This window comes from Lytechinus pictus, chromosome 18, assembly GCF_037042905.1.
Source record: "Lytechinus pictus isolate F3 Inbred chromosome 18, Lp3.0, whole genome shotgun sequence".
In the NCBI taxonomy this organism is placed as follows: domain Eukaryota; kingdom Metazoa; phylum Echinodermata; class Echinoidea; order Temnopleuroida; family Toxopneustidae; genus Lytechinus; species Lytechinus pictus.
This window is the reverse complement of record NC_087262.1, coordinates 7,258,552-7,285,020: the sequence shown is the minus strand read 5'-3', so window position 1 is coordinate 7,285,020 and position 26,469 is coordinate 7,258,552. Positions and strand designations below refer to the sequence as shown.

At 36.7% G+C, this 26,469-nt stretch overlaps 1 protein-coding gene across 1 annotated transcript; it reads left to right on the top strand.

The window, feature by feature from the left end:
* The first annotated feature begins 120 nt into the window (after nt 1–120).
* Nucleotides 121–19,008, top strand: LOC129281609 (rhodopsin-like). The gene is made up of 6 exons (XM_064113364.1): nt 121–425; nt 11,643–11,740; nt 12,999–13,314; nt 15,316–15,535; nt 16,207–16,291; nt 16,953–19,008. Exons 1-6 carry the CDS (start codon nt 121–123, stop codon nt 17,684–17,686), a joined length of 1,758 nt encoding a protein of 585 aa, XP_063969434.1. The 3' UTR covers nt 17,687–19,008.
* The last annotated feature ends 7,461 nt before the right edge of the window (nt 19,009–26,469 follow it).

Sequence of the window (26,469 nt, the reverse complement as noted above, 5' to 3'; positions counted from 1 at the left end):
AGGGCGCTATGAGAGTATGACGTCACATTCATAAGGTCAATACGTTTGCTGGATAGATCTATTTCATAAAAATCCAATCGTATCGTCACTTTTGTTCCAATTGTGTTATTTTTATTCCAGATGGCAAACCTGACACTGATATTAGTGGATGGGGCTGTCGGGGCAAACACAGATGAAGACACGTGGCCCGACTACGCCTTCGTATTGTCAGGCCTCTATCTGACCCTGGTATTCATCGTGTCCTTACTCGGGAACAGCATCATATTGTTTCTCTTTGTCTGGGATCGCCACCTGCGGACGCCGACCAACATGTTCCTGCTCTCGCTCACGATCACCGATTGGCTCGTCACGATCGCAGGCATCCCTTTCGTGACGTCATCGATATACGCGCACCGCTGGCTTTTCGCCCACGTTGGTTGCATTGCGTGAGTGCTTGTTTTCTTTCATTCTAAGTGCATGCCACATCATTTTTGTCAATTTGGTTGAAGCGCCGTCGGGTTCTTAACCTTTTTTCCCTTGGCCCTGCTTATGTCATCATAGCAAAAGTCTGTCATCATTCTTCATAAAATAGAAAAAACTCTACAGTCTTATAATAAGTTAAAATAGGGAAAAGTCTTTGTTGTTATTAACAATATTATCATCATCATTCTTTTTTTTCATATTGTATTTTAGAATTCAAATTATTGTTAATGCCATCTATAATGATTTTTATCATCATTGTTACTGCGAATATTATTGTTATCATCTAATTATCGTCAACACGTCATCATTTTTATTATCGTTATCTTTACCATCATGTCGTTTAGTTAAAATTTTTTATTTTTTAAAATTGTCATCGATATTTGTAAATTCCCTTCATCAATCTTGCAGGGCACTCTCTACAATCTAGTTTTATATATTATGTGCATTCAATCAGAAATTATGTATATGAACTACACTTTATTTCTTGGTGATATCATTATTTTTATGGGATCTTGGATAACATCAGGATCTCAATCCACTCACTCCAATCGTCGCTAGGGCACTCATCCTTGGTGTTATCCTGAAAACGAATGTCTCGGTTGCTAGGCAGCATTCTTCTCACGCCTTCGTTAGCGAATCGTCTGAGTGAAAACCTGGTATTTCTATCTATAAGTGGCGAGGTTCTTTTAATATTGGATTTGCTGCATATTAAATCAAATAACGCGGGATTTATTGTCTTTCATTCGAGCAAAGGATTCAAGTTGTTTTTTATAATCAGTTGACAATTCGGGTCGCTGTAAAATAATGCTTTACGATATGCGAGTTTGATGCATCAGGAAAATGGTTACTTCGACCTTTTTTTCACATGAGCTTTGCCGGGGGGAATGCCGTGTATGACACCAATATATCGATGTATCTTGAACAAAATGTAAACAAAATTCATATTTCTTGCTTCATAATGAGATTAGATAAAGAAGACCAGTGTTCAGTACTGCAAAATCGAAAAATAGCATTAAACACGGTCATACTAACGCTTTTTGACATCCACTCATCGGAGTAAAATCGAAAGAATGAACAGAACGCTGGAAAGAAACAATAATAGAACCGAAAAAGACAAATTAAAGTATGTCATATGGCAAGGAAAGATCGGACACAATCATTTATAATTACATAAGCAACGCAAATCCAACGGTGTGCAGGGCATTCCAACTATTTCAGTCACCATTTTGTTCTATTTATTTATTTGTTTATTTATTTATTTATTGCAGTGTTATTAACGCAGGGTAGTCCTTCCAGCTATAAAATTGATTACAAAGAGGCCCCGAATCAAGTCTATATAGAGCCTACAGTTTTCTATTTTCAAGATGATTGCTCTCATTTGCTTTTTTGTATATCATTCTGAATGAACACTTTACAGTGCGTATCAAAAAAAAGTTTACACTTTGAAAAAGCCCTGGGAATTAACAAATTATACAACATGTGGGTAATTTTTTCACATATAATCTTGGGTTTGGGTCTCACCTATCCAATGAAAGTAAAAGTTTTGACAGAATGTTAGTGAGTACTGTCCATTTTTGTAAAGCTCGCAGAAATCTGTTTGCGCAGAAATGCTCGTTTTCACGCTGTGTCAAGGGGAAAGGGCGAAATCAAACTTACCCTGTATATGTATAGGTTACTTATTCCTGCAACTGTAATTCAAATGGCTGTTTGTTTGCGTGTATTGAGATATGCAAGTGTAGGCATAGCATAGTCTCGAAAACACCTGTAAGCTTACAGTACTGTGTTATCCTTACAACCAATGTGTAAAATTACATAAAATTTGTATAATTTAGTGTATGAATCCTTACAAATTTCTTGTAATATTTTTTTATAGACCTCCTTTGTAGATTGCACAACATTTTCTTTTATAACAATTTCCAGAATTATTCTTTGTTTTTTTTATTCTTTCTGTAAAACCCTCCGTTTGTTTGTTTGTTTGTTGTTGTTGTTTCTTTACAGTGTGAGTGTGTTTCCTCTGTCGAGACGAATTTAGTTAAATTCGAAACCTAAGACTTCAAAACAAACCAGATCTGGCACACACTGTTAAAAATGTTCTACTTAAAAAAAAACCAAAATTCCTACAGCAGAGTCTCGAAAACACCTGTAATCTTACTGCACTGTGTCATATTACATGCATTTGTGTAAAATTACAGAAAATAGATACTTGGTGTATGTAACCTTACAAATTTATTGTAATAAAACAGACCTGTTCTGTAAAATTCTATAAAAAATTGTATAAAATATTTCCTGTTTTAACATTTTACAGAATGATTTGGTTACTTCTTTCTGTAAAATCTGTTTTTTGGTTTTTTTTCTTCTGTAAAATCTTCTGTTTTTTTCTAACAGTGTAGTTTTTGTGCGTTGACCATAAATCTGGTTCAATTTATTTATTTTTCAATTTATTTTATTTCATTTTCAACAGAACAAAGTAATGTGGTCAAAAAAGTTACAGTGAACTTATACAGACAAAATAAATTCAGGCATGTTACAGTATCTTATATTTATCTATAAGTAAAAGTAAAACAAAACAGAGTATTATATATATAAGCAAAATATCATAACCATTATAAAATAAAATTCTGAGAAAATGGAGGGATCCACTAAAAAGCAGTGCTTGTATTGTGTGGACCCCTCTAAATAATTATTGAATACCTACTGAATAATGGTTGAATACCTATCGAGCAGAACGATTTATAGTAACACCAATCTGAGCGACTTGTTGAATAATATTTGGTTTATCCCGATTGCATAAACCAAGATTCATTTGCAATCAGTTGTCAAAGACAAATCTTGTCCTGTGCCCCTGTGTGGTGGCACGACAGTTAACACGGGCTTTATTTCGTTTGAGATATAGGGTTGTAGGTAATGTTGCAATAAGGTTTTATGTTAGGTTTATGGTTAGGTTTGGGATAGGGTATAGTGTTAAATCCAGGGTAGAAGTTGGCTATTCCATTCTTGTGTGAAATTCACAGCGGAGCAATTGTCGCCGGAGCAAATGTCATGGAACCGTCTTGTGTAACCCACCGTCATCACTATCATCAATAGAATTGTTATCGCGATAGTCATCTTCATCGTCATCATCGTATAATTACCATCATCATGATTGTCTTCGACATCACAATCGTCATTGATGACATCATCATTATCATCTATGTTGTCGCTTTCGTTATCGTCATCATCGTTGATACTTTTACCCGATTGCTAAGGAAACATGAATGCGTGTAAGCAAGCAACCAGAGGACCGATCGCTAAAGGTCTTCTCCGAGGGACCTGATTAAAGCCTTACCAGAGGGCACTGGCGCATCAAGTGCGAATCGAACCCGGGTCACCGGAATCCGAAACCCCTGCTCTACCGACTGAACTATCGTGCCTCCTTCTCCTCCTCCTCGTCCTTATTATACCACTCAACCACCACCACAAATAACAACAACAAGTGGAATGCCTCTGGCCGTCTCACCTGCATCACGCGATTCAATATAGCAGCAGTGCTGATTTTGAAAACTACTATAACTCGCACAAGATGTTCAGTGATACTTGGTTACTCTTATTTCCACGTTTTATGAACTAGACCCATACACTTATATAGATATGATGGTAATTCAACAAATACCCCCAACGTGGCCAAAGTTCATTGACCTTACATGACCTTTGACCTTGATCATGTGACCTGAAACTCGCACAGGATGTTCAGTGATACTTGATTACTCTTATGTCCAAGTTTCAAGAGAAAGATCCATCAACTTTCCAAGTTATGATGGTAATTCAACAGATACCCCCATTATGGCCAAAGTTCATTGACCTTTGACCTTGGTCATGTGACCTAAAATGCGCAAAGGATGTTCAGTGATACTTCATTACTCTTATGTCCAAGTTTTATGAACTAGACCAACACACTTTCAAAGTTATGGCGGTAATTCAACAAATACCCCAATTTGACCAAAGTTCATTGACCCTAAATGACCTTTGACCTTGATCATGTGACCTGAAACTTGCACAGGATGTTCAGTAATACTTGATTACTATTATGTCCAAGTTTCATGAATCAGATCCATAAACTTTTAAAGTTATGATGGTAAATCTACAGATACCCCCAATTCGGCCAAAGTTCATTGACCCTAAATGACCATTGACCTTGGTCATGTGACGTGAAACTCATGCAGGATGTTCAGTGATACTTGATTAACCTTATGTATAAGTTTCATGAACTAGGTCCATATATTTTCTAAGTTATGATGACATTTCAAAAACTTAACCTTAGGTTAAGATTTTGATGTTGATTCCCCCAACATGGTCTAAGTTCATTGACCCTAAATGACCATTGACCATGGTCATGTGACATGAAACTCAGGCAGGATGTTCAGTAATACTTGATTAACCTTATGGCCAAGTTTCATGAACTAGGTCCATATACTTTCTAAGTTATGCTGTCATTTCAAAAACTTAACCTCAGGTTAAGATTTGGTGTTGACGCCGCCGCCGCCGCCGCCGTCGCCGCCGCCGCCGCCGCCGTCGGAAAAGCGGCGCCTATAGTCTCACTCTGCTATGCAGGTGAGACAAAAACAACAACCGCACTCTCAGCTCACTATTTTCGTAGATGGCTGCGGCAAATATCGTAGTCGCCTGCGACAAGAAGAATTAAAATCCAACTTGGATTTTATTTCAATGTTGCAGATGCATGCCTGCTATGCACGGCATGCTGCGACAAAATCACAACTAGCAAAACATTTACGATGACAAAATCAATTCCATCCAACCAGGGGCGGATACAGGAATTTCCAAAAGGGGGCACATTTTCCCCGAGGAAAAATTTGACAAGCAAAAAAAGGTCTTAATTTTCGTAAAGGGGCACGGGCCGGCTGTGCCCCACCCCCCCCCCCCCCCCTGTATTCGCCAGTGCATACATCATTTCGCATGTTACAGATGTTTTTCGGCCGTGTTGATTCGTTTAACATTCTGAATCGGGAATATGATGCCCATGCATCTACATGTGCACGTGATTACGAAATACTTTATTTAGCTTAAAGGGGTACTTCGGGCTAATGAAATGATGAAAACTGGAAATTCGTTAAAATCTGAAAATTAGTAAAACAACAAAATGAATAAAACAAACAAAGCATTTACATTTTCATCAAATCGGATGAAAAATTACTGTATCGCAAGTTCATCATGTAATGCAAGAGCATAAAAAAAACTGTGACAATGCAACAAAAGAGTTGATGATATCACGTCTTCACACATTTTTGTTGTTGTTGTTGGTATTTTCTTATGCAAAGTTTCTGATTAAATACTATTTTACCGAAATGTTTTATACATCCTCAACGCGAAAAGATCAAATACCTCAGCAGGGAAAAGATTAAACATAAACATTTTATGATATAAGATATTTTTGGAATCGATGGTGCTTGCTTTATAATACTCCATAAGGAAATAAACATTACGATAGCAACATTATAACGGTAAAAACAAAGTAATAAACCCGATCTCCTAAATCTTTTGCTCTCGTGACATTCAAACATTTCAATTTATATTATCAAAGGAATCGTTTTCAATAAGCCCAATGTATGAAGTACACCACGGGGTCATTGTTTTCAACAATGTTAAAACGTCAACATTGATAATGTATACACATTGCGGCTTTAAGCGTGGAATCATTTTGTTTGGAAGTTTATTTCATTTCTTTTTGCCGAATTCTAATATCTGTCGATTCTCATGTTGGGAATGGTAATGAGCTTAAAAAACATATTGTGTACATGCTGTATATTCACCGCGCTCCGGTTTGTCTCACATTTTCTTGTTAAAAAAAAAAATCACATTTATCTTCATATTATTTGGCATTTTTCCTTTCAAATGATTCTTATATTTTTTATTCTTGTATTTCATTTCCGTTTCCGTTCCGTCTGCCGATTCTTCTTCTGCTTCACCTTCTCCATTATCTTCTTCTTCTTCTTCCCTTCCTTCATCAGCTACTTCTTTCCCTTTTATTAACCTTCTACTCATTCGCCTACTCCCCCCCCCCTCCCACTCATCCTCCTCCTACATTTCATTCATGTTCTTCTTCTTCTTCTGCTTCCTCCTCTTTACCTTTCCTCCTTCTTCTTTTCCTCCTCCTCCATCTATTTTGTTAGTTTTCTTATTCTTATTCTTTTCTCCATCCCCTTCTTATTCTTCTCATTCTTTTCTCCTTCCCCTTCTTCTGCTTCTTCTTCTCCTCCTCCTCCTGGTCCTCATTCTCCTATTTTGTTTTCTTCTTTCTTCTTCTTCTTCCTCTTTCCTTCTTATTCATATCGGTTAAGTGTAGGTGTGGATGTGGGTTCATGGGCGTGGCTGGGTGTGACCAGCCTTTCTCCCCCCCCCCCCCCCCCTCTCTCTCTCTCTCTCTCTCTCCTTATCCCTCTTTATATGACACCTAGACAGATCCTTGTGATTTGATTGGTTGTTTGATATCGTTCATTCAGTCCATTTTGCAATGACGTCATCAACCGTGCAATTTTGGATCCATACGATTTTGTCCATTGCACGCGCGCACCGAGACTGTTGCAGGCATCATCAGTGCGCGTGTTGTAATGACGTTACAATCAACAGACCGAACTCGCACTGCATGAGCATGTTTTGCATCGAAATTCATAAATTTCATATGAAAAAATAATAATATTTTAGGTGTCATATAAACCAAATAATGAATGTTTCTTAATTCGTGCAATGGACAGAATACTTAATTCGGTGAAAGATGAAATAATGATCCATTTAACTCGGCTACGCCTCGTTGGATGGTTCATTTCATCTTTCACCTCATGAAGTATTCTGTCCATTGCGCTCACAAACATTCATTATTTGTATACTACCTTCTACCCTATATACCGTAAGGGCACTAGTATTCAACCCGTTTGGAGAGTTTCCTCAAATATATAGAAATATAGAATTTACCTGAATTTCAGACCCGTCTTATTTCCAAGAGCAAATGCTGGTTATTCTTTTTCCGTTATTTTTTTCTTCAACCAGTTGACTGTGTGCGCGGGCGATCGAATTATACGGCGACGGATTTTGGTACTAGTATTCAACCCGTCGGCACTAGTATTCAACCTAGCGATGAAAGATGGCCCTGTCTCTCAATCTGCCCTTGTCCCATCCGACTATGGTCTAGACCATTTGAGATGAGACCAAACAGGGAATTAATCAAAGCCAGAGACTTGCATAGATCTAGATCTAATTTAGCAATCTAAACCCTTTTGAGATTTGCTGTCAATCCTCACTAGGTTGAATACTAGTACCATTCAGTGCAAAAGGCCATCGCCGCATGATGCGATCCTCCGCGCATACAGTCGACAGATTGACAGAAAATATCGACAACAGATTACCCTGGAAATAACAAAGGTGTGAAATTAAGATAAAATCCCTATTTCTAAATATTTTGGGAAATATGTCAAAATCTTTGAATTATGCCGGGTTGAATACTAGTACCCATACGGTACTCTAAAAAAGTATAAGGTAAAAATGCTCCATGAGGGAAATTATGTGTCCAACCAACATTAGGCATATTTATTTTGGGCATTTTTATTTACCCAGTGTGATGAAAATTTTGCCCATTCTAAAGTAATTGCTGCTTATTTTTTTAAACCTTACTGGACAATATGCTTCCCGCCTTGGGTGAAATACTCCCCCAAATTGGTTGGACACATAGTAACCCTCGTGCTTGTTAAAATTTTACCCAACATTTTTTACAGTGTAACCTGCCCAATATGTTGAGTGTATTCGTGCATTTAATGTTTATTTTGCTTTGTCGTGCTTGTGCTGAGTTATGTGTTGTTTTCCAGCCATCTAGGATATGGCACATTAATCTAACAACTGATGCAATCTGTCTCGATTTAAGAGACGGAATTGCTTCCGTAGCCATGAACTTTTTATCTCCAGTGTTTGCACTCTTCAAGTGTCCATTTGCGAGTGAAAGTAGATATTTATTCCTTCTTCTTCTTTTTCTTTTATAGGCCTAAGAATCAAATTCTGCTTCGGAGCAGAAAATAACGTGTGACTAATAAGTGAACCCATAGCGCATTGAACTATCAAATCTAATCACAGATTCTGAAAATTTATCAAATTTGTATGTAAACATGTGTTAGTTTGCTTAATTAAAAATCATATATTTCAAAAGTTTGCATTCATTGCCAGACGAAATTATTATATTCTAAAATATTTGTAGTGTTCAAAAATCAACCAACGATCCGAGAGACCTTGGATGACAATATGTGAAACCCACATCATCCATGTTTGTAGAGTTAGTTTATTTTTTTTCCAATCTGGGAACTACACTACGTAATGGCTTTGCATTTTTCTTGCGGAAAATCAATAGCTAAAATTCTTAATTTAAATTTGAATTTTGATTTGAAATTGAATTTGAGTTTGAATTTGAAATTGAATTTGAATTTTTAATTTAAATTTGAATTTGAACCGGGGGTGACTGGGCATTATGGCTCAGTTCTATAGAGCGCCCGACACGGCCTAGTTATACTACACTCTAAAAAAAAAAGATTTACCCAATATTGGGTAAAATGGTAACGTGCATGTTGGTTGGGTAAAAAATATTTTGTGTTACGTAATGTTGCGTTGAAATAGCCCGATATGGGGTAAAAAAAAATACCCAGCAAACATGCATGTTCCCTTTCTACCCAATATTGGGTAAAATTTTACTCAGTCAGTGTTTTTAGAGTGTAGTACTCAAAATGGGACCTTCTACCTTGTCAGGCGCTTGCTGGATGAGAATGTAGAATTTTAAAAATAAAACAGCATTTTGAGATCCAAGGCCCATTGGCAGATATGCTAATAGCGGAGGTGTCTAAATACACTCCAAGAGTTATCATTATTGATTACAGGCTTGCGGCCATCAACAGTCGTAATTATGAGCCACGCTGGTTCCATTTTATATTCTATCTAACCAGTTAGTAGGCCTATTCGAGTTCACACCTTTGTACTATTTCCTATGCATTTTAAAACGTTGTTATGTGTAAGAAATTACTTGGGGTTCCACTCACGGACTGGTACATCTGACTCAAATTTAGAAGGTAATGGGAGTCCTGATATGATTATTTTCATTATTTCGTGCCATGAATTTGAGTAATGCGCATAGGCTTATGACCAATTCATTTCGAATTTTGTGAAATATGGCAAATTTATCCAATCAACCTCCCGCTTTTTTCGTTCACATGTTGTTTTGAAGTTTTATTTAGGAGTCAAATGACGTTGGAGCCGCCGATATTTTTCGGGAAATCAAAATGTGGATTTGTCATGTTTATGGCGTTTCAATCCGGCTTGGAGTTCGGTAATTTTTTTTTTTTTCTTTACAGTTTTGTCTGAAAAATAATGAAAATTTACAAAACATCTTGAATAAAACTGAAAATTGACGGAGATTGTTTATTCTTCACTGTGTGAAAGGTGAAAATAGAGGAGGAAAAGACACAGATGGTGTATACATGAGGGCATGGAAAGAATGCCTCCACGCCCCCCCCCCCCCTTATCAAAATTAAAAGAGAGTTCCAAAGAGGGGAGGGGGCATTACCCCATGGATGTATAATATGCCACTTCTATGTGGTCCTTTATTTGGACTTATTTGGACATAGATAAAGATGATTTTTAAGGATGTTTTATTGTATTCTCTCAAATCAAAATTCACATTCCATAAGCAAGTTGTACAAATTATTTGAAACATGATTATAAATGATACAATAAATCCATATCCCATATAATAATACAATTTATAAATCAAACTTCAAAGATACTGGAAATTAATACTGATGCGTGTCAGCAATTACAAAATGAAATATTAACAAGATGTATTAAATGACAAGAGAGAAAAAAAAGATAAAAAGGTGATGTTCCTCATTTGCATACCAGCCAGGATGTGCATATAACTATTTTGTGAAAAATAAGCGAAACTTTAAAATGTCATAACTTTCTTATTTTACATCCGATTTTGATGAAATTTTCAGCATTATGCTTGTCTGGTTTTTCCTTATCGATTCAAATCAACATTTTCCTGGGGTGGACTTGACCTTTAATGACAATCGAGTGAAGAATAAAATAATATACTCCTGTATATGTCATCTTTCTTTCTAACACCTAGTTCCTATATTACCACGATTTGCGCCAAGATTGAAACGGTGGTTTTATTCGTGGAGTAATGTAATGATCGTATCGGATTGTATCATATCATATCAGATCGGTCGTGGCAATCGTTTGAATGGTTGAAAAATTTTCGCGATCCTTTACGAAAGGGTTATCGTGGCGTTCGTTATTAAAATGATTGCTCGACAGTGTGATCATGAATTTGTATACCTTGAATAAGCCGTATTACATGTTGTTAGATACCGGGGCGCCATAAAAGTGAAAGGGGCGATCACTCCTATATACACTTCAAATTTCAAGGATTTGAAATAACTCCCGATAAGCTGTGAATAGTAACCAACCGGACATTAGATTTAGATTTAAATCTTGTGGATTGAATTCAAAGTTAGAAAATTTGATGATTTTTTTTTTAGATTTAGAGGTTAAAACTTGGGATTTTGATAAAAATCAAATTTTCACAATTTATGTTGAGTCCTTGAAATTTAGAGTGTATTTTTTTAAGGGGAGGGGAAAATAACAAATAGAATAAAGAAAAGAGAGACAACGTAAAAAGAAAAGTATTTAAAAGAATAGAGATAAGTGTCCCCTAACACAAAGATTAGTGATTGATCGCTAAATGAAATGGCCAATCACATCGTTGCATGCGCATTTTGCTCTGTAGACTGACTAGGAACCAATGAGAATTGCTCTTTCAAATTAGCGATGAGTTGCTAACCTTTGTGTTACCATGGTTACGGGACCCCGGTCCGTGTCACTCTGTATAGTACCCCAATCATGCTGAATTTTGTTCATGCTTTTATTTAAATTGAATTAATTTATTTTGTAATTATTTGTATTATGTTGAAGAATGAAATAGAAATTGAATTGAATTGAATCATTCGTCATTGTGGCGTCATGTGTTATATCATTTTCTTGTGCCATCAACTAAGAATCAATTCATTGGTGATGGTGTACAGTCCCGGGGTGTTTCACAAAGATTTAAGTATATAGGCTACGTTAGAATTAATGTTCTATCATTACTTTTGCAGATACGCTTTTTTAATGACCTTTCTTGGCCTAAACGCACTCATGTCGCACGCTGTGATTGCCGTCGATAGATATCTTGTCATCACAAAACCGCATTTCGGTAAGAGTTTTGTCCTTTATTCTTCTTATTAAAATATGAAATTAATAACGAATAGAGACCGATATTGTGCGAAGCGCGCACAGTTTTTTATCGTACCCCTTCCCCAAGGCCGTGACCCACGATACGCCACTGGCTCAAGGGTGCTCCCTTGACGCAAATCTTGACTACCGACACGACCGATTACAGTGCTTAGAGCTTCTTGAGGAATTATTCCCCATTTACCTCACCTGGGTTGAGTGCAGCACATTGTGGATAAAGTTCCTGTTTATGGAGATTACGCCACGGCTGGGATTCAAACCCACGACCCTCTGTTTCAAAGTCGGGAGGACTAATCCATTGGACCATAACGCTCAACCGTTTAAACAACAACAACAAAGATCCAAATTCGACAACTTTTTATGAGCCGCTAAACTATATAAAACATAGTATTTGATCATTTAGACGAGAAGCATTATGGGTAAAAATAATGAAAGAGTAAAATGTCTGTACACCGGCCTCTTACTTTCAAAGGTATGATTTTCCCATTCGTTAGAAAAATAAATTGGATTTCGTCTTAGCATTCAATATTTGTAGAGGAAAATCAATTATACGTAAATTGAAATGGATTTAGCGAACCCAACATGATGAATAAAAGTAATAATCCACTTTTTTATGATATTGACACTGTCTATGGATTAGATGCAAACACCCGTTTCTAAAAAGCTTATCGAGTGAGATACACGTGGGATGTTTTTATCTGAAATGAAATAACCATAATTATTCATAGCAATAGTGGATAGATGAATTAGCAATAAGATGATAGTTGGGTGAAATTGATCTTTCAAAATATTTGATTTGATTTATTGTTTTCTTCTGCATCCATAACATTCGTATAATACATTTTTCATAACATAATAAACATAATATGCTAGCATTTTTGGCATGAATCATAAATAAAGAGTATTAAAAAGATAATTTCAGACAAAAATGATTAACTATATGATATTCACGATTTGCAGGAGAAGGATTGTCATCATAAGCAGATTGCTTGAAAAAAATGACATTGCTTGAAAATATGAATATTGATTGTTTTAGAAGTGGGTTTATTCTAACTTTAACTGTAAAGCACTCATGCGATACGAGAGTTTTATTACGCTATAAAGTCTAGACGTCAAAGTAACCCCCCTCCCCCTCCTGTACCCCCTCTCTCCCTCTCTCCCTGTCACCACCTCCCCCCCCCCCCCCCCCTCTCTCTCCCTCTCTCTCTCTCTCTCTGCAGGCATAGTGATCACGTACCCAAAGGCCTTCATCATGATCTCAATACCCTGGATTTTCTCGTTCGCCTGGGCCGTGTTTCCACTAGCCGGTTGGGGCGAATTCGCCTACGAGGGAACAGGCGCTTGGTGCAGCGTCAGATGGGATAGTGATCACCCGCGGGTCATGTCGTACGTTCTCGGGATGATGTTTTTGACGTTCGTTTCCAGCATTGTCGTGATGGCATACTGCTATGCCTGTATCTTTCTCACGATGTGGAGGATGCCGAAATTGGGAACGTCTAACAGCATCAAGACACACGAGAAGAACAGAAGGAGAAGGTAAGTAGCGATTGTATTAGACAAAAGCGTTTTCTGTTTTATTCGTTTTGGGGTCATATTTGCTCGACATCAGTACCAAAGCAAAGACACACACACCCGAACACCCACCCTCACAAACACACTCACCCTCGCCCACCTCCCCCACAGACACACACACACATACACAAAGTCAAGGTGAAGAGGGGGGTTATTTCAGCATTCAACATGAGCATGATAAAAAACATTATGTATCCCAAATTTGGGGGAAATCGTCCATTTTATAATTACCGAAGTGATGACGTAACAAAACTTTTATAAACCTTATATTTTACATATTTATATTTTTCATGACAAACTGATTTTCGTATGAATTCATGTTTAAGAAAAATGTAGAAATTTATGACATGGAAGAAAATAAATCTTTACTTGAATTGAGCAAACTCCCCTTTTCTTTCCGTTTTTTTTTCATTTCAGCATTTTGAATACCATTATGTCTGCGAGGCATGATGGGAAAATAAAAACCTCTATTTTTCTGGGAATCGGTCTATCAATTCCCAGATGTGGCCGTCTGAAATTCTGAATGCATAAATAGCCCCATTAGAATCATGGTAAAGTGGCCGGGATGGAATTAAAAAAAAAAAGGTTATGACCTACAATAATTTCAATCTACTGGGACCTATTCATTTTTCTTTCGGCTATACCTAGAGCTACCATGAACCGATCCACGTTATTTGATGCGCAGAGGCTCTTAATCATAGTGCTCTACCGAAATATATTAATGAAAATACGGAAACGCACAAAATGACGATTTATGTTTTTGATAACGTCACACATTTATATTTTATGACATTAAAGTTCGTTATGAAAGAAAATTAATGAATTGGCTCTCACGCCTCGTTTTCGATATAAAGTAATTGCATAAGAGTTGTGAAAGAGAACGACTGCAATGCGATACATACGCTCATTATATCGCGTTACACAACAAAGATTAATGTTCTTTCTTTTTACTATCAGGTTTAATGTATACCAGTAAATACTAATTACCTTGGACGAAAATAGTTATTGGCGTGAACCGAAGTTTAGTTACCCGCATTGCCTATATTTAGGGGTTGAGTGCACTGATCTGTATTATTATTATTATCATTAGTATTGCTGTACTGGTTCACACTAACCAATTGTCAGTTTTGAAACAATAGATGGCGCGCGAAAATCCCAGCTATGTCTGATCGAAGCTCACATGGTGAAATCTGTTTAGTTCTTTCTTTTGAAAAGAGCGATGACATTTGCGCGGTATACCCGTCCACCCAAAATGTATATTATATATTTATTTATTTTAATGAACCCTTTTTCTGTTTAATATTAGACCCAAGATTGCAGTTCCACCTCTCAAAGTATAACGTCCGAGGACAAAAATGAAAAAAAAAATCGTAAAATGAAAGGGGAAATTGCAAAGTATACGAAATTATTCTCTGCTGGATGATATTATGATGTAAAAATGAACCACAAAATTACAATTGTATATGAAAGGTCATGTCTACACCAGAAATAATTTTTAAAAAATTAGTATAGAGTGGAACATACTTCCTATATATGGTCGTGCGTGTTTGCAGTGATTATGGTTCAGGGGCGGATCCAGGATTTTCCAAACGGGGAGCCACATTTATCACCCAAAAAAGGGTTTTCACCCAATATTTTAGGTGATTTCGTTCACACAAAAATTGACAAGCGCAAAAAAAATAAAGTTCAGATGCACTTTGGAAAGGAGGGGGCACACTTGTGTTATAACGGCATTTTTACAAAATTCAGGTTTATTTTATTGATTTCAAATCCAAACGTAAAGGATTTTTACATTACAGATTGTTATTGTGTCTCTCAATAGGGGGGCACGGGCTGGCTGTGCCCCCCCCCCCCCCGATCCGGCAATGTCATGATGCTAAAATTCAGTTGAGTGTTTTGTTTTGTTTTTTACCAAAAATAACTTCAAATTAAATCGATTTTGAATCTCTGCTCTTTTTTGGACAGAGAACAGAAGTTACTGAAGACACTCGTCGCCATCGCCATCGCTTTCCTTGCAGCCTGGTCGCCGTACGCCATAACGTCGATGATCGCCATGTTTGGTCATCCTGAAATGCTCACTGTGACAGAGACCACTCTTCCTTCTCTTTTCGCCAAGGGTAGCGTAATGGTGAACCCAATCATCTACGCTATCACTAGCGTTGTGTTCAGGAAAAGCTTCAAGAAGGTAAAATATGATGACGACGATGATAATGATGATGATGATGATTACGATGGTGATGATGATGACGATGGTAATGATAATGATGATGATGATGATTTGAAGTCACTCTCACTTCTCTTTTCGCCAAGGGCAGCATGATGATGAACCCAATCATCTACGCTGTCACTAGCGTTGTGTTCAGGAAAAGCTTCAAGAAGGTAAAAGATTATGATGACGATGATGACGACGACTATGATGATGGTGATGATGATGATGGTGGTGGTGTTAGTTGTGATGACGATGGTAATGATGATGATGATGGTGATGATGATGAAGATGACGATGATGATGAACATCATCATTTCAAGTCATTCTTCCTTGTCTTTTCGCCAAAGGTAGCGTGATGCTAAACCCAATCAGGGACGCCTCTCACGTCCCTGACCTATTCATCTACGCTGTCACTAGCATTGTGTTCAGGAAAAGCTTCTTGAAGGTAAAGAATAATGCTAATAATGACGATGGTTTCGATTGGGGTGACGAACATACTGGTGATGATAATGATGATGACGATGGCGATGATGACGATGGTAATGATGATGATGATGGTGGTGGTGATGATGACGATGGTAATGATGATGACGATATGATCACGAAGTCTTATGTTTTCTTTTTCTTTTTTGTTGTTGCCTTTTTAGATGCTTACTTCATTCTTCCCTGGATACGTGTCTTCAAAGTCGAGAAAGAGTACCCCTAGCTCATCGAAAAGGACCGTGCCGTTCTGTAAGTACGACCCCCCCCCCCCCCCCCCCCCCCCCCACTTCAGTGGACTGGCTTACTTCGGCTGATCGCGTCGGGTCGCATATAATCACGTTACTAGCGGAAATTCAGGGTGTGTTTCATGAGTATTGTCAGTGCTGACTATTTCAGTGATACCTTTGGTTTAGAGGAACTTGCCTCAGACTGTACTTGTCAGTACTGATTACTTCATAAAACGATCCCCCATCAAGCCAAATGTATCCCCTGTCCCGATTGGTCGAGTCAAACAATTTTAACCTAACACTTTGTAAAAAAAAAAATCAGAATAGAAGCAGATAAAGGATTGCATCCTTCTCACGTGGACCAGACTATCCGTAACTTTTAATTTATTCTCTCAACGGGATGACATTTACTTGAGTGGATGCATCGCCACTACCACGTACACGGTCTCCTGTGCATTACGTGTTATATTTGTTATGGGAATCGAATTTATCTCATAGGTATTCGCTATTCTAGTAGCCATCAAGTGGTGTAGTTTGATCAAAAATCATTTAGGAGTTAACCGTTGTTGTTGAGATGTTGAGATCCATCTGATTTAGGGCTCGGTGGCAGTTCTCAGTTACTTTCTGATAAACGATTATTACGACTCATCCCCCCCCCCTTATTTTATTTTCTTCATTAACAGCAAGTGACGACAGAATAAAGAAAGACGACCAGACAAGTTCGGTGCTTATACCGGGGACCACTGAGATTTGTGCGGCAACCATTCCCGTTTCAAGACCCGGCAGCGTGCCTGAAGTCATCGTTCAGCCAAGCGGTAAAAGAGTATCCGCAGCCATCGAAATGGAAAGATTAAACAAGCTTTTGCCCGGAAAACACAAGAAAGGGCGCCCTCGTTTTACAGGTAGACGCGAATCTGATGTTACTATACCTGACACTGGATACAAGACAATAAACCAAGAAACAGTCATAGACCAACTGCACTCACACGAGAGCCATATCTCAGAGACGGAAGAAGGCACCATTGAAGAAATGAGCGAACATCCTCATCGGGATTCGGTGACTTCAAATAAATGTTCTTTAGAACTCGATCATATCATTGATGGCATTCACGGAAAGTATGCCGGAATAAAACAAGACATGGATGCGGAAGATGATACAAACTGTGACGAAAGTCAAGAACTTCCCGGAAAGGAATCGCAGACACAGAGTAAGTTGGAAGAGACCTCTAGCGCCATAATGCATTTGGAGGAAAAAGAAAACAGAAGGGAAAGGCACGTGAAAGCAGTGATAGACAATGATTATAACTCTCAAAGTAGTATGAATGTGGATAGTGGTGTTTTTGAAACGAGCTCCACTTACAGCACAGCAATTAAATCACCGACCAACGAATATAGGAAAACAGAGACTGAAATATAGGTTCGCATTATAGTATTTTATAAGTTATTATGCATATGATGATTATACTGTCAAGCAAAATTAACAAATTATGTCTGTTAAAGTATGGCTGATATGTGACTTTGCTCTCTTTGGCTGTATTATGTATTGTTAGAACTCGTAACGAGCAAACTCGTAATTGAGTCCACGTTAAGTTTCCATGATAATATTTTTTCGTCATGGTCGATAGCATTTTCATTCACCAAAACCTGAGTTGAGGTGCCGTGGCCGAGTGGCCTAAGGCGCCTGGCTATACATGGAAAGTCCGGGGTTCGATCCCCGGCCACGGCACCTATGCCCGTGAGCAAGGCATTTAATCTACAATGCTCTTTTACCCTGCTTTCAAATAAATGGAAATGCTATATGCATTATCGGAAACTAGATGTGCACTTGTTTAAAAAAAAAACAATAATAATAATAATAATAACCTACATAATTATCAATACAATGTTCTTACCAAAGAACGTAGAGGGTGTCAACACTTTTCAGTATCCTTGCAAAATGATGAGGCCCTCTACGTTCGTAGATGTTAGTTTCAAGAATCTTGTCCAATGGTATCACAGGCCTAAATAATTCCCCATAGACTCGTGTGTTAAAGTGGCACAAAAATCATAACAAGTAAGGAGGAAATTGGAAGGTTGAATGTTATTATTATTATTCATTCGACCAATATAAAAAGTACATACACATTACATCAGAAAATAACAATTACAGTACATGAAAATGCAAAAAAATGCGGGAACGGCATGTGGGTCAGGGGGCACAAAAGCGAACCAGAAAAGGGTATTTCGACCGGCTCATTTCAAAAATAAATCGGCATTTATGAAAACTACACCTGACAGGATCAAATTCATTACTTAATGATACGCGCCGTATAAGCTAAAACAACAACAGCAAATTCATCACTTGAGAGAGTAAAAGGACCCTAATTCTTCCGCCAGTAAAAAAAAAAATTGTTCCAAAGTGGTGACATATCTTTCCAATTTGGAAAAAGGAAGTTCAGTAGGTACACTCCCTATAATCAGTGCTAGATTTTCAGTGATATTCATTCATTTTTTGTCAATCAGCAATATCAAATTTAAAAATTGAGAATGGGTTGGCTCGAATTAATATCTTTTGCCTGCCAGTTGTAATTAGGCCCGCGTAACCTCAAGAATCTGGTCCAATATGCTACAGTCATACTGCAAGGTCATACCAACGATACCGATTTGTATGACATCGGTATGTAATAGTTTTCTTTTTCGGTCTAGAGTTGGTTTCGTTGGTGTGTAGTGTTACTTTAGAATAAACTTCTTCTTCAATTGATATTCCGTATTGCTCAAAATATTCTTTGTACTTACTAATGGAAATGATGGAGGTATACAGGTATATAGTTGATAGTTTGAGAGTTTAAATAACCAATTACTTCTTTCAATTTTTCTCTCATAATGATAATCGGTAGAACCAATTTCCATATATTTGAGAAGACATGTATATTTATTCAGGGCTTCATTAACTCGTTAGGGTCAATAGTCTTTTTATGTCATTTTTTTCTCTGATGATGATAAGCGGTAGAAGCAATTTTTCAGAATGATATTTGAGAAAATATATACATATTCCACTCGTTTTAGGTTCAATACGCCACTCATCTTCGATCCGTGAAATATTGGCCCTAACTCGTGGATATCTCTTGTATCCCATTCTGAGCTACCCAGTATAATTATTATTATATATATATATATATATATATATATATATATATATATATATATAGGGTGTTTCGATGATGCATGAATTACCTGTGCAGTACAAGAGCATATATGTATTGATATTTATATTTATATTAATTGATCAAAGCGCCGAAATCTGACGTAAATCGAATAGGAACGCCCTTGACTGGAAAAGCGTGGACACACTAAAAGGGAAATAAATCAAGTCTAGTCTAATGTACTGTACAATGGCTTAATGCTGAGGCGTCGATCCTGAGGGCGGTTGGGCAGGGAGAAATTACCCCCATCCCCAATGAAAATATGGCCGGAGGCAAACATAACGATTTGCTACACCCCCTCCCCACGTAATTTTGACAACTTAAAAAATAAATAATAATAATTTTGACATTGACAAGCACTATAAAACCATTAAACTTGCCATGAAAATAATATATAGAAACATAAAACTTGTCAATTTTTGGGCGCGCTTCGCACATATAATTGCGTATCACATTTTTTTTACATTTAAACATATGATAATAATTCCCCCCCCCCCCCCCCTCGTCCGGAAAATGGATCAGCGCCCCTGGCTTAAGGTTATTCAACCATATACCGGACTTCCTGCGCTTACGGTGACATTAAAGCGAGTCTTTATACCATTTTTTTAGGTAAAGGGTCAATAGTGTGCATTATATTCGAGTCAGGGGCGGCGGAGCGAAGTTGAAAGTGGGGGGGGGGCACAGGAAAAAAAAGGGCAACTTTTCTTTTGAAAAGGGCAATATCCTAAAACAAAGAAAAAAATGACTTTTCTATAGTGGCGTAATGGGGCAAAATTTTGAGGGGCAACAAATTTGAGATATGTCGTATCACGTAAATTCATAAGAAGCTGCGAGTGAGCGAGCAAACATTTTGAGAGTTTTATAACGAAAATCCAATTTTGCGATAGATTTTGACAACTAATATTCAAAAAATTATATCGTTTTTCATCCTTCTCTCTTTCCTTTTCTCTTTTTTCCCTTGGTCGTTAAAATTTGTTTGGGGTCAGAGAGCCCCCCATCTGTACGCCTATCTACCCCCACTCACATTACTCATGATGCTTAAGGCACGTAAATGTGGGATTATCCTTATAAGTTTTGTAGTAAAACATATAAAAATGAGAATATTGTTTTCTTGAATCAAAGTGGCACTCGTTAACACGTAAAATAGGTCCTTCTCAGGCGAAAGGGGCACAGAACACGTTCGTGAGTGGCACTTTTCTTGGGTAAAAAGGGGGGACTGATACGAGATAGGGCACTAACAAGAAGACAAGGGGGCACTTGCTCACACATAAATCGGTGCCTTCTCAGGTGAAAGGGGCACAGAGCACGATCGAGAGGGGGAATTTTCGCTTTAAAAAATGGCACTTATGCGTGAAAGGGCACTTGGTAACACCTAAACCGAGTCCTCATCGGATAAAAGGGAATCAGTACACGTTTGTGAGGGGGCATATTTCTTGCTTAAAAATGGCAATTTTTCAGTGACCCCTCCGGATCGCCTCCCCTGAATCGAGTATTACATTGTCTAACATTCCAATTTTTTTTTTAAATATCTAGCACCCTCTCTAGGGTGATATATTTTCTTTTCCTGTAAAAAAAGGACTCTTTGAGTATTTATCTTACAAATTTAGGGATTATAGATACTGAAGTTACAGACAAAAAAGTAGCCTGAAATTTTTAGCCCAGTCAAAAACATGCAGATATTTTATTTTGGTCGCAAAATATATTATTTAAAATACTTTTTCAGTTCATATCCTTTACAATTGTTGTTTTATGGCAGAAACATTCATATAATCTAGTAATTGATTGGACTATTGATTGCCATATTTGGGGGATTGACAAAAACTTTCTAATACCTCTGTATACCGCTCATAATGCATATCACTGCTTTGGATGACTATCAGTACTACCTTTTAAAACAAAAAAATGTACGTAACGTAACGTATCAGTTCTTACTATTAGTCGGTATATATTCAATTCAGTTAAACCGATTGACATTGCACAGGTTTCATCCAATTTCATATAAAATAAACAGATCAGTAATAGAGTAGTATAACAATGAATGCAATAATCCAATAAGGAAGAAGGCGTAAAAACCCTATATAGAAAGCAGCAGTGCTTGTGTTTGGATACACAATCATGTAAGAGTACACAACTGAACATCAAATACTGAAAGAAAGGGCTAAGGAAAGGTAAAGAAATGGAGGAGATAAGAGGAAAATAAAAGAGCTAGAGAGGGGCGAGCAAGTAGTAGAAGAGCGGACATGAATTACATGTACTTCTCCATGTTCACATTATACAAGATGAATATACATGATGGTACTACTGGGCCCCATCTTACAAAGAGTTGCAATTGATCCGATCAATCGTAACTATGGACGGCCATCAACGTCAACATCTATTATTCATGTTTGTTCAAAATATTTTCCCACTATGATGCATATTCATGCATTCATTGTTTTCTCGAAAATTCACTGTGCTTCTCTTTGTTTACAAAGGACATCGTGCAAATTTCCTGTTGAAAAAAATTATGACATTGATGGATTTCCATAGAGTTATTAAAATCATTTATATCAAATAGTAATGTATCATCTGCACTGGTGACGCTTTCGATACTGCTAATAAATTTAATCTACATTTTGCAAGTGTTGCTAACAATGTATCTGTTGATGAAACGCAAGGTTTAACAGATTTTCCTCAAGTACTTGATATTGATGATTTATTTACTTTAAACAAGATACAAGAAAGTGATATTTTGAAAGAAATCAATACATTTAAAAACAAAAAGTCTGCTGGAGCTGATGGTATATCTACATTTATTCTAAAGACTTGTGCAAATGAATTAGTTCCCTCAATAACCTATTTAATAAATAAATCTATTGTATACGGAAGAGTACCATGTAAATGGAAAGTTGCCAAGATAATACCTTTACACAAAAAGGGGGACAAATCGAATCCTGATAATTTTAGACCAATGTCATTACTCCCATGTGTTTCAAAGTTTCTTGAAAGGGTCATTCAAAACAGCTATTGCATTATCTGAATAAAAACCAAATCCTCATTTCTGAACAATCAGGATTTAGACCTAAACACTCAACTACGACAGCCCTATCAAAGGTTACAGATGAATGGCTTCTTGCCATGGATAATGGGGATTATACGGAAGCCGTCTTTTTAGATTTGCAAAAAGCCTTTGACTTAGTCAATCATCAACTTCTTTTATCTAAACTCTCTCTTCTTGGAGGTACTAGTAAATCACTCGATTGGTTCTTAAGCTATCTTTCCGATCGCAAAATTAAAACTTGTTTGAATAATGTATTTTCTTATGAATATGTAATTTCAAATGGTGTACCCCAGGGGTCTATATTGGGTCCGCTTCGTTTTGTTATATTCATAAATGATTTGTCATGCTCTCTTCATAAATGTTCTTTTCATTTATATGCTGATGACTCTGTTTTATATTTCTCGGACAAAAATCCACTTGTAGTTAAAAGAACACTAAATAATGAACTGAAAAATGTTGCAAATTGGATGAGCAAAAATCGATTAAAACTTAAATGTAATAAAACTGTAAGTATGTTTTTAGGTACTCGGCATATGTTGGCAAGACATAAAAATCCACTTGTAGTTGAAAGAACACTTAATAATGAACAGAAAAATGTTGCAAATTGGATGAGCAAAAATCGATTAAAACTTAACTGTAATAAAACTGTAAGTATGTTTTTAGGTACTCGGCATATGTTGGCAGAACATAAAAATCTTCACTTACGCATTCGCGAAACAGATATTCAAATGGTAGAAAATGTTAAATATCTTGGAGTTTTTATAGATAGGGAACTTACATGGAATGTTCATTTTGATCACATGTGTTCAAAAATTGGTAAAATTATTGGTTCTTTGGCAGACTTAGGCGATTTGTTAATGAATCTAGTTTAAAATTAATATATTCTTCGGTTATCCTTCCACACTTTGATTATGATGATACTGTTTGGCAATCTGCATCTAAAAAGTATTTGAATTTATTGCAAAAGCTACAAATTCGTGCAGGAAGAATTATTCTAAAAATCGATCTATATTTGCATACTTCATCCTCATACATCCATGATATCTTGAAATGGAAGACTTTAAATACTCGGCAAAAGGAACATAATATGTACGTAATGATGTTTAAAGTTTTGAATAATTTTGCACCTGATTATATGAAAACACAATTTTCTCGTAAATCATACCCTTACTCTCTGCGTATAGAAAATCACCTCAGTCTCCCAAAACCAAAGCCAAACAGCTGTAAACGGACATTTTTGTACAGGGGGGCTACACTTTATAACAAATTACCAATTCATTTATCGTCTATAGTTCAACGATTCAGTCCTTTAAGTCATATATTCAATTGTATCTCGGTTTTCCATAATCATTTTGCCTGTTGTTGCAATGGGTGGGTAGGATGGGGTGATTTTTCTTTTTTTTTCTTTCTTGTTATGCATTCAATTAAGTTTTGTGTATAATTTTGTATATTTGTTTTACATGCATGTATTTATGTTTTAAAGGACCCCATGGGAGAACAGTGGTATTTTATTAATACCGCTGAAATGGGCCATCCTCCATATGATCTGTATATTATGTTAAATTGAGCATGTATATATTTTATTTTTTTATATGGAAATAAATACAAACAAACAAACACGGAGATTCAAATGTAGGCAGATACCAGGAATTGTTTTACTTATATCTAGAACTTGATTTCGACAGGGATTTTCTAATGTTTTCAGGAAGATTATTCAAAATTTAAGGTCCAGTACACCTAATATTGCGCTATAAGGTAACTTTTCTATGTTCTTAGTATGTAAATACCGCTTATTTCCCGGCGTCCGGGAAATAAGCCTCCGAAGCGGGAAATATGCCAACCCTGATCATTTTAAAGAGCTACTAAAAGTCTATACATTGAGACAAAAAAAATTAATGAAAAGTGGATCCAACCCCTTTTACTATTGAGCTCTATCTTCATATATCTTAATAATAATAGCTGGATTTATAAAGCACTTTTTTGCCAGAGGATACAAAGCGCTGCTATTATTACCCCGGCTCGAGCTACCATCACCGGCGCTCAGTGCATGCAAGGAATAACTCCTGCCAGGTACCCATTCACCTCGCCTGGGTCGAGTGCAGCAGAGTGGATAAATTTCTTGCTGAAGGAAAATACGCCATGGCTACGAATCGAACCCACGACCCTCCGTTTCAAAGGCGAGAGTCAGAACCACTAGACCACGACGCACCCATTTTATACATTTATCTATTTCAACTTGATATTTTATTGATAATACTGATTTGGCCTTTGATTATAGCTTTCTTACCTCGACTTAATCGAAATCGAATTAGATTAAAGTTTTTTTTATAATATGATCCGTTTCATTCACTGTCAATTGTTTTTTTTATAAAGGTAATAATTTGACGATTTGCGGGGTCAATTTTGTAACTTTTTCTTGCTTTTTAGTGATTCGTTCAGCTTTGACATGTAACACCGTGAATTTAACTGAAAATTTTGATGTTGTCAAATACTAGTCAATGATTGAACAAATTTACCTCATTTTGTTATTTTTTTATCTTATTATTTTTTTTGGGGGGGACTGCCCCCGAGAACCCCGTCATTCTACCGGTGATTGGATCAACCACATCCCTATGTTATAGGGGCAGTGGGGCTTTCACACTACGAACGATTGGTCATCCTTCCTTAAAGGGGTACTCCAGGCTGAAAATAATATGACTTGGACAGATTAAGAAAAATCCGACAAACAAAACAATAAAATTTTGATTAAAATCGGACAAGGAATACAAAAGTTATGGCATTCCATAAATTTGCATTATTCCGGTGATTCAATGAGCAAACTGATGATATATCCCTTCCCAACTTATTATTTTGTATTTTATTATATGAGTTTATATAGGTTTATTCATTTTTCTTCCCTTCAAGAACCAAAATATTGGAATAACAAGCGATTAAGTACATTAGATTAAGAAAAATCCGACAAACAAAACAATAAAATTTTGATTAAAATCGGACAAGGAATACAAAAGTTATGGCATTTCATAAATTTGCATTATTCCGGTGATTCAATGAGCAAACTGATGATATATCCCTTCCCAACTTGTTATTTTGTATTTTATTATATGAGTTTATATAGGTTTATTCATTTTTTTTCCCTTCAAGAACCAAAATATTGGAATAACAAGCGATTAAGTATATTAGATGTCCATTGCGGCTACTTATTTCATTACGAGGGAGACATATCATACATACATACATGTATGAAAAAATGAAACAATAATCATGATATCATGTAATAACGTAAGAAAAAGGAAAGTGGGATGTGGCATCATCAGCCCACCTAATGAATATTCATGACGTGCATAATTATAACTGTTTTCACAACATATTGATAAACTTTAAAATTCAATAACTTCGCTATTTGTCATCAAATTTTTGATGAAATTTTCAGCATTTTGCTTTAAGAACTTTACTCTATTTATTCAGATATAAATATTTTCAGCCCGGAGCATCCCTGTAAGAACTCAATCAACGCCAATTGAAATTTAGTGTGTATACTTTACTACAAAAAAGGGATCACCGCAACGTTGCCAAAACTGGCATAATTATGCTTTCTGTCATAATTTCGACCCTTTCAGCACAATTCATTATGCTGGCATAATTAGACTTTTTTAAGCAAAGAATCTGGCATAATAATAGCATATTTAGCATAAATTTGATCGATTTTTGTCCCCACATGTTGTTTTTCAGTTTTCACATTTCTACTAACTAATGAACGGCGCCAGCACCGACAGAAGTGGGGGAAATCGTTCACATGCATGCATCCACTCCTAAAATTTAGGTTGATATTTTTTTTTTCTTCTTTTGCTTGTCAAAAAAAAACGGTTCGGCATAATTTTTCGCGATTTAGCATAATTTTGCTGCTCCTCTCGCATAATTGGATTTTTTCACTGGCCACGCTGGATCACCGGTCGTTCATACTGAAGTCGCTTTTTACTT

Bases quoted from the DNA above. Each gene is read 5' to 3' on its own strand.
- LOC129281609 (XM_064113364.1), top strand. From the start codon at position 121: ATGGCAAACCTGACACTGATATTAGTGGATGGGGCTGTCGGGGCAAAC. The intron at 11,741-12,998 runs GTAAGAGTTTTG...CTCTCTCTGCAG, and splicing joins CATCACAAAACCGCATTTCG to GCATAGTGATCACGTACCCA. The intron at 16,292-16,952 runs GTAAGTACGACC...CTTCATTAACAG, and splicing joins GAAAAGGACCGTGCCGTTCT to CAAGTGACGACAGAATAAAG.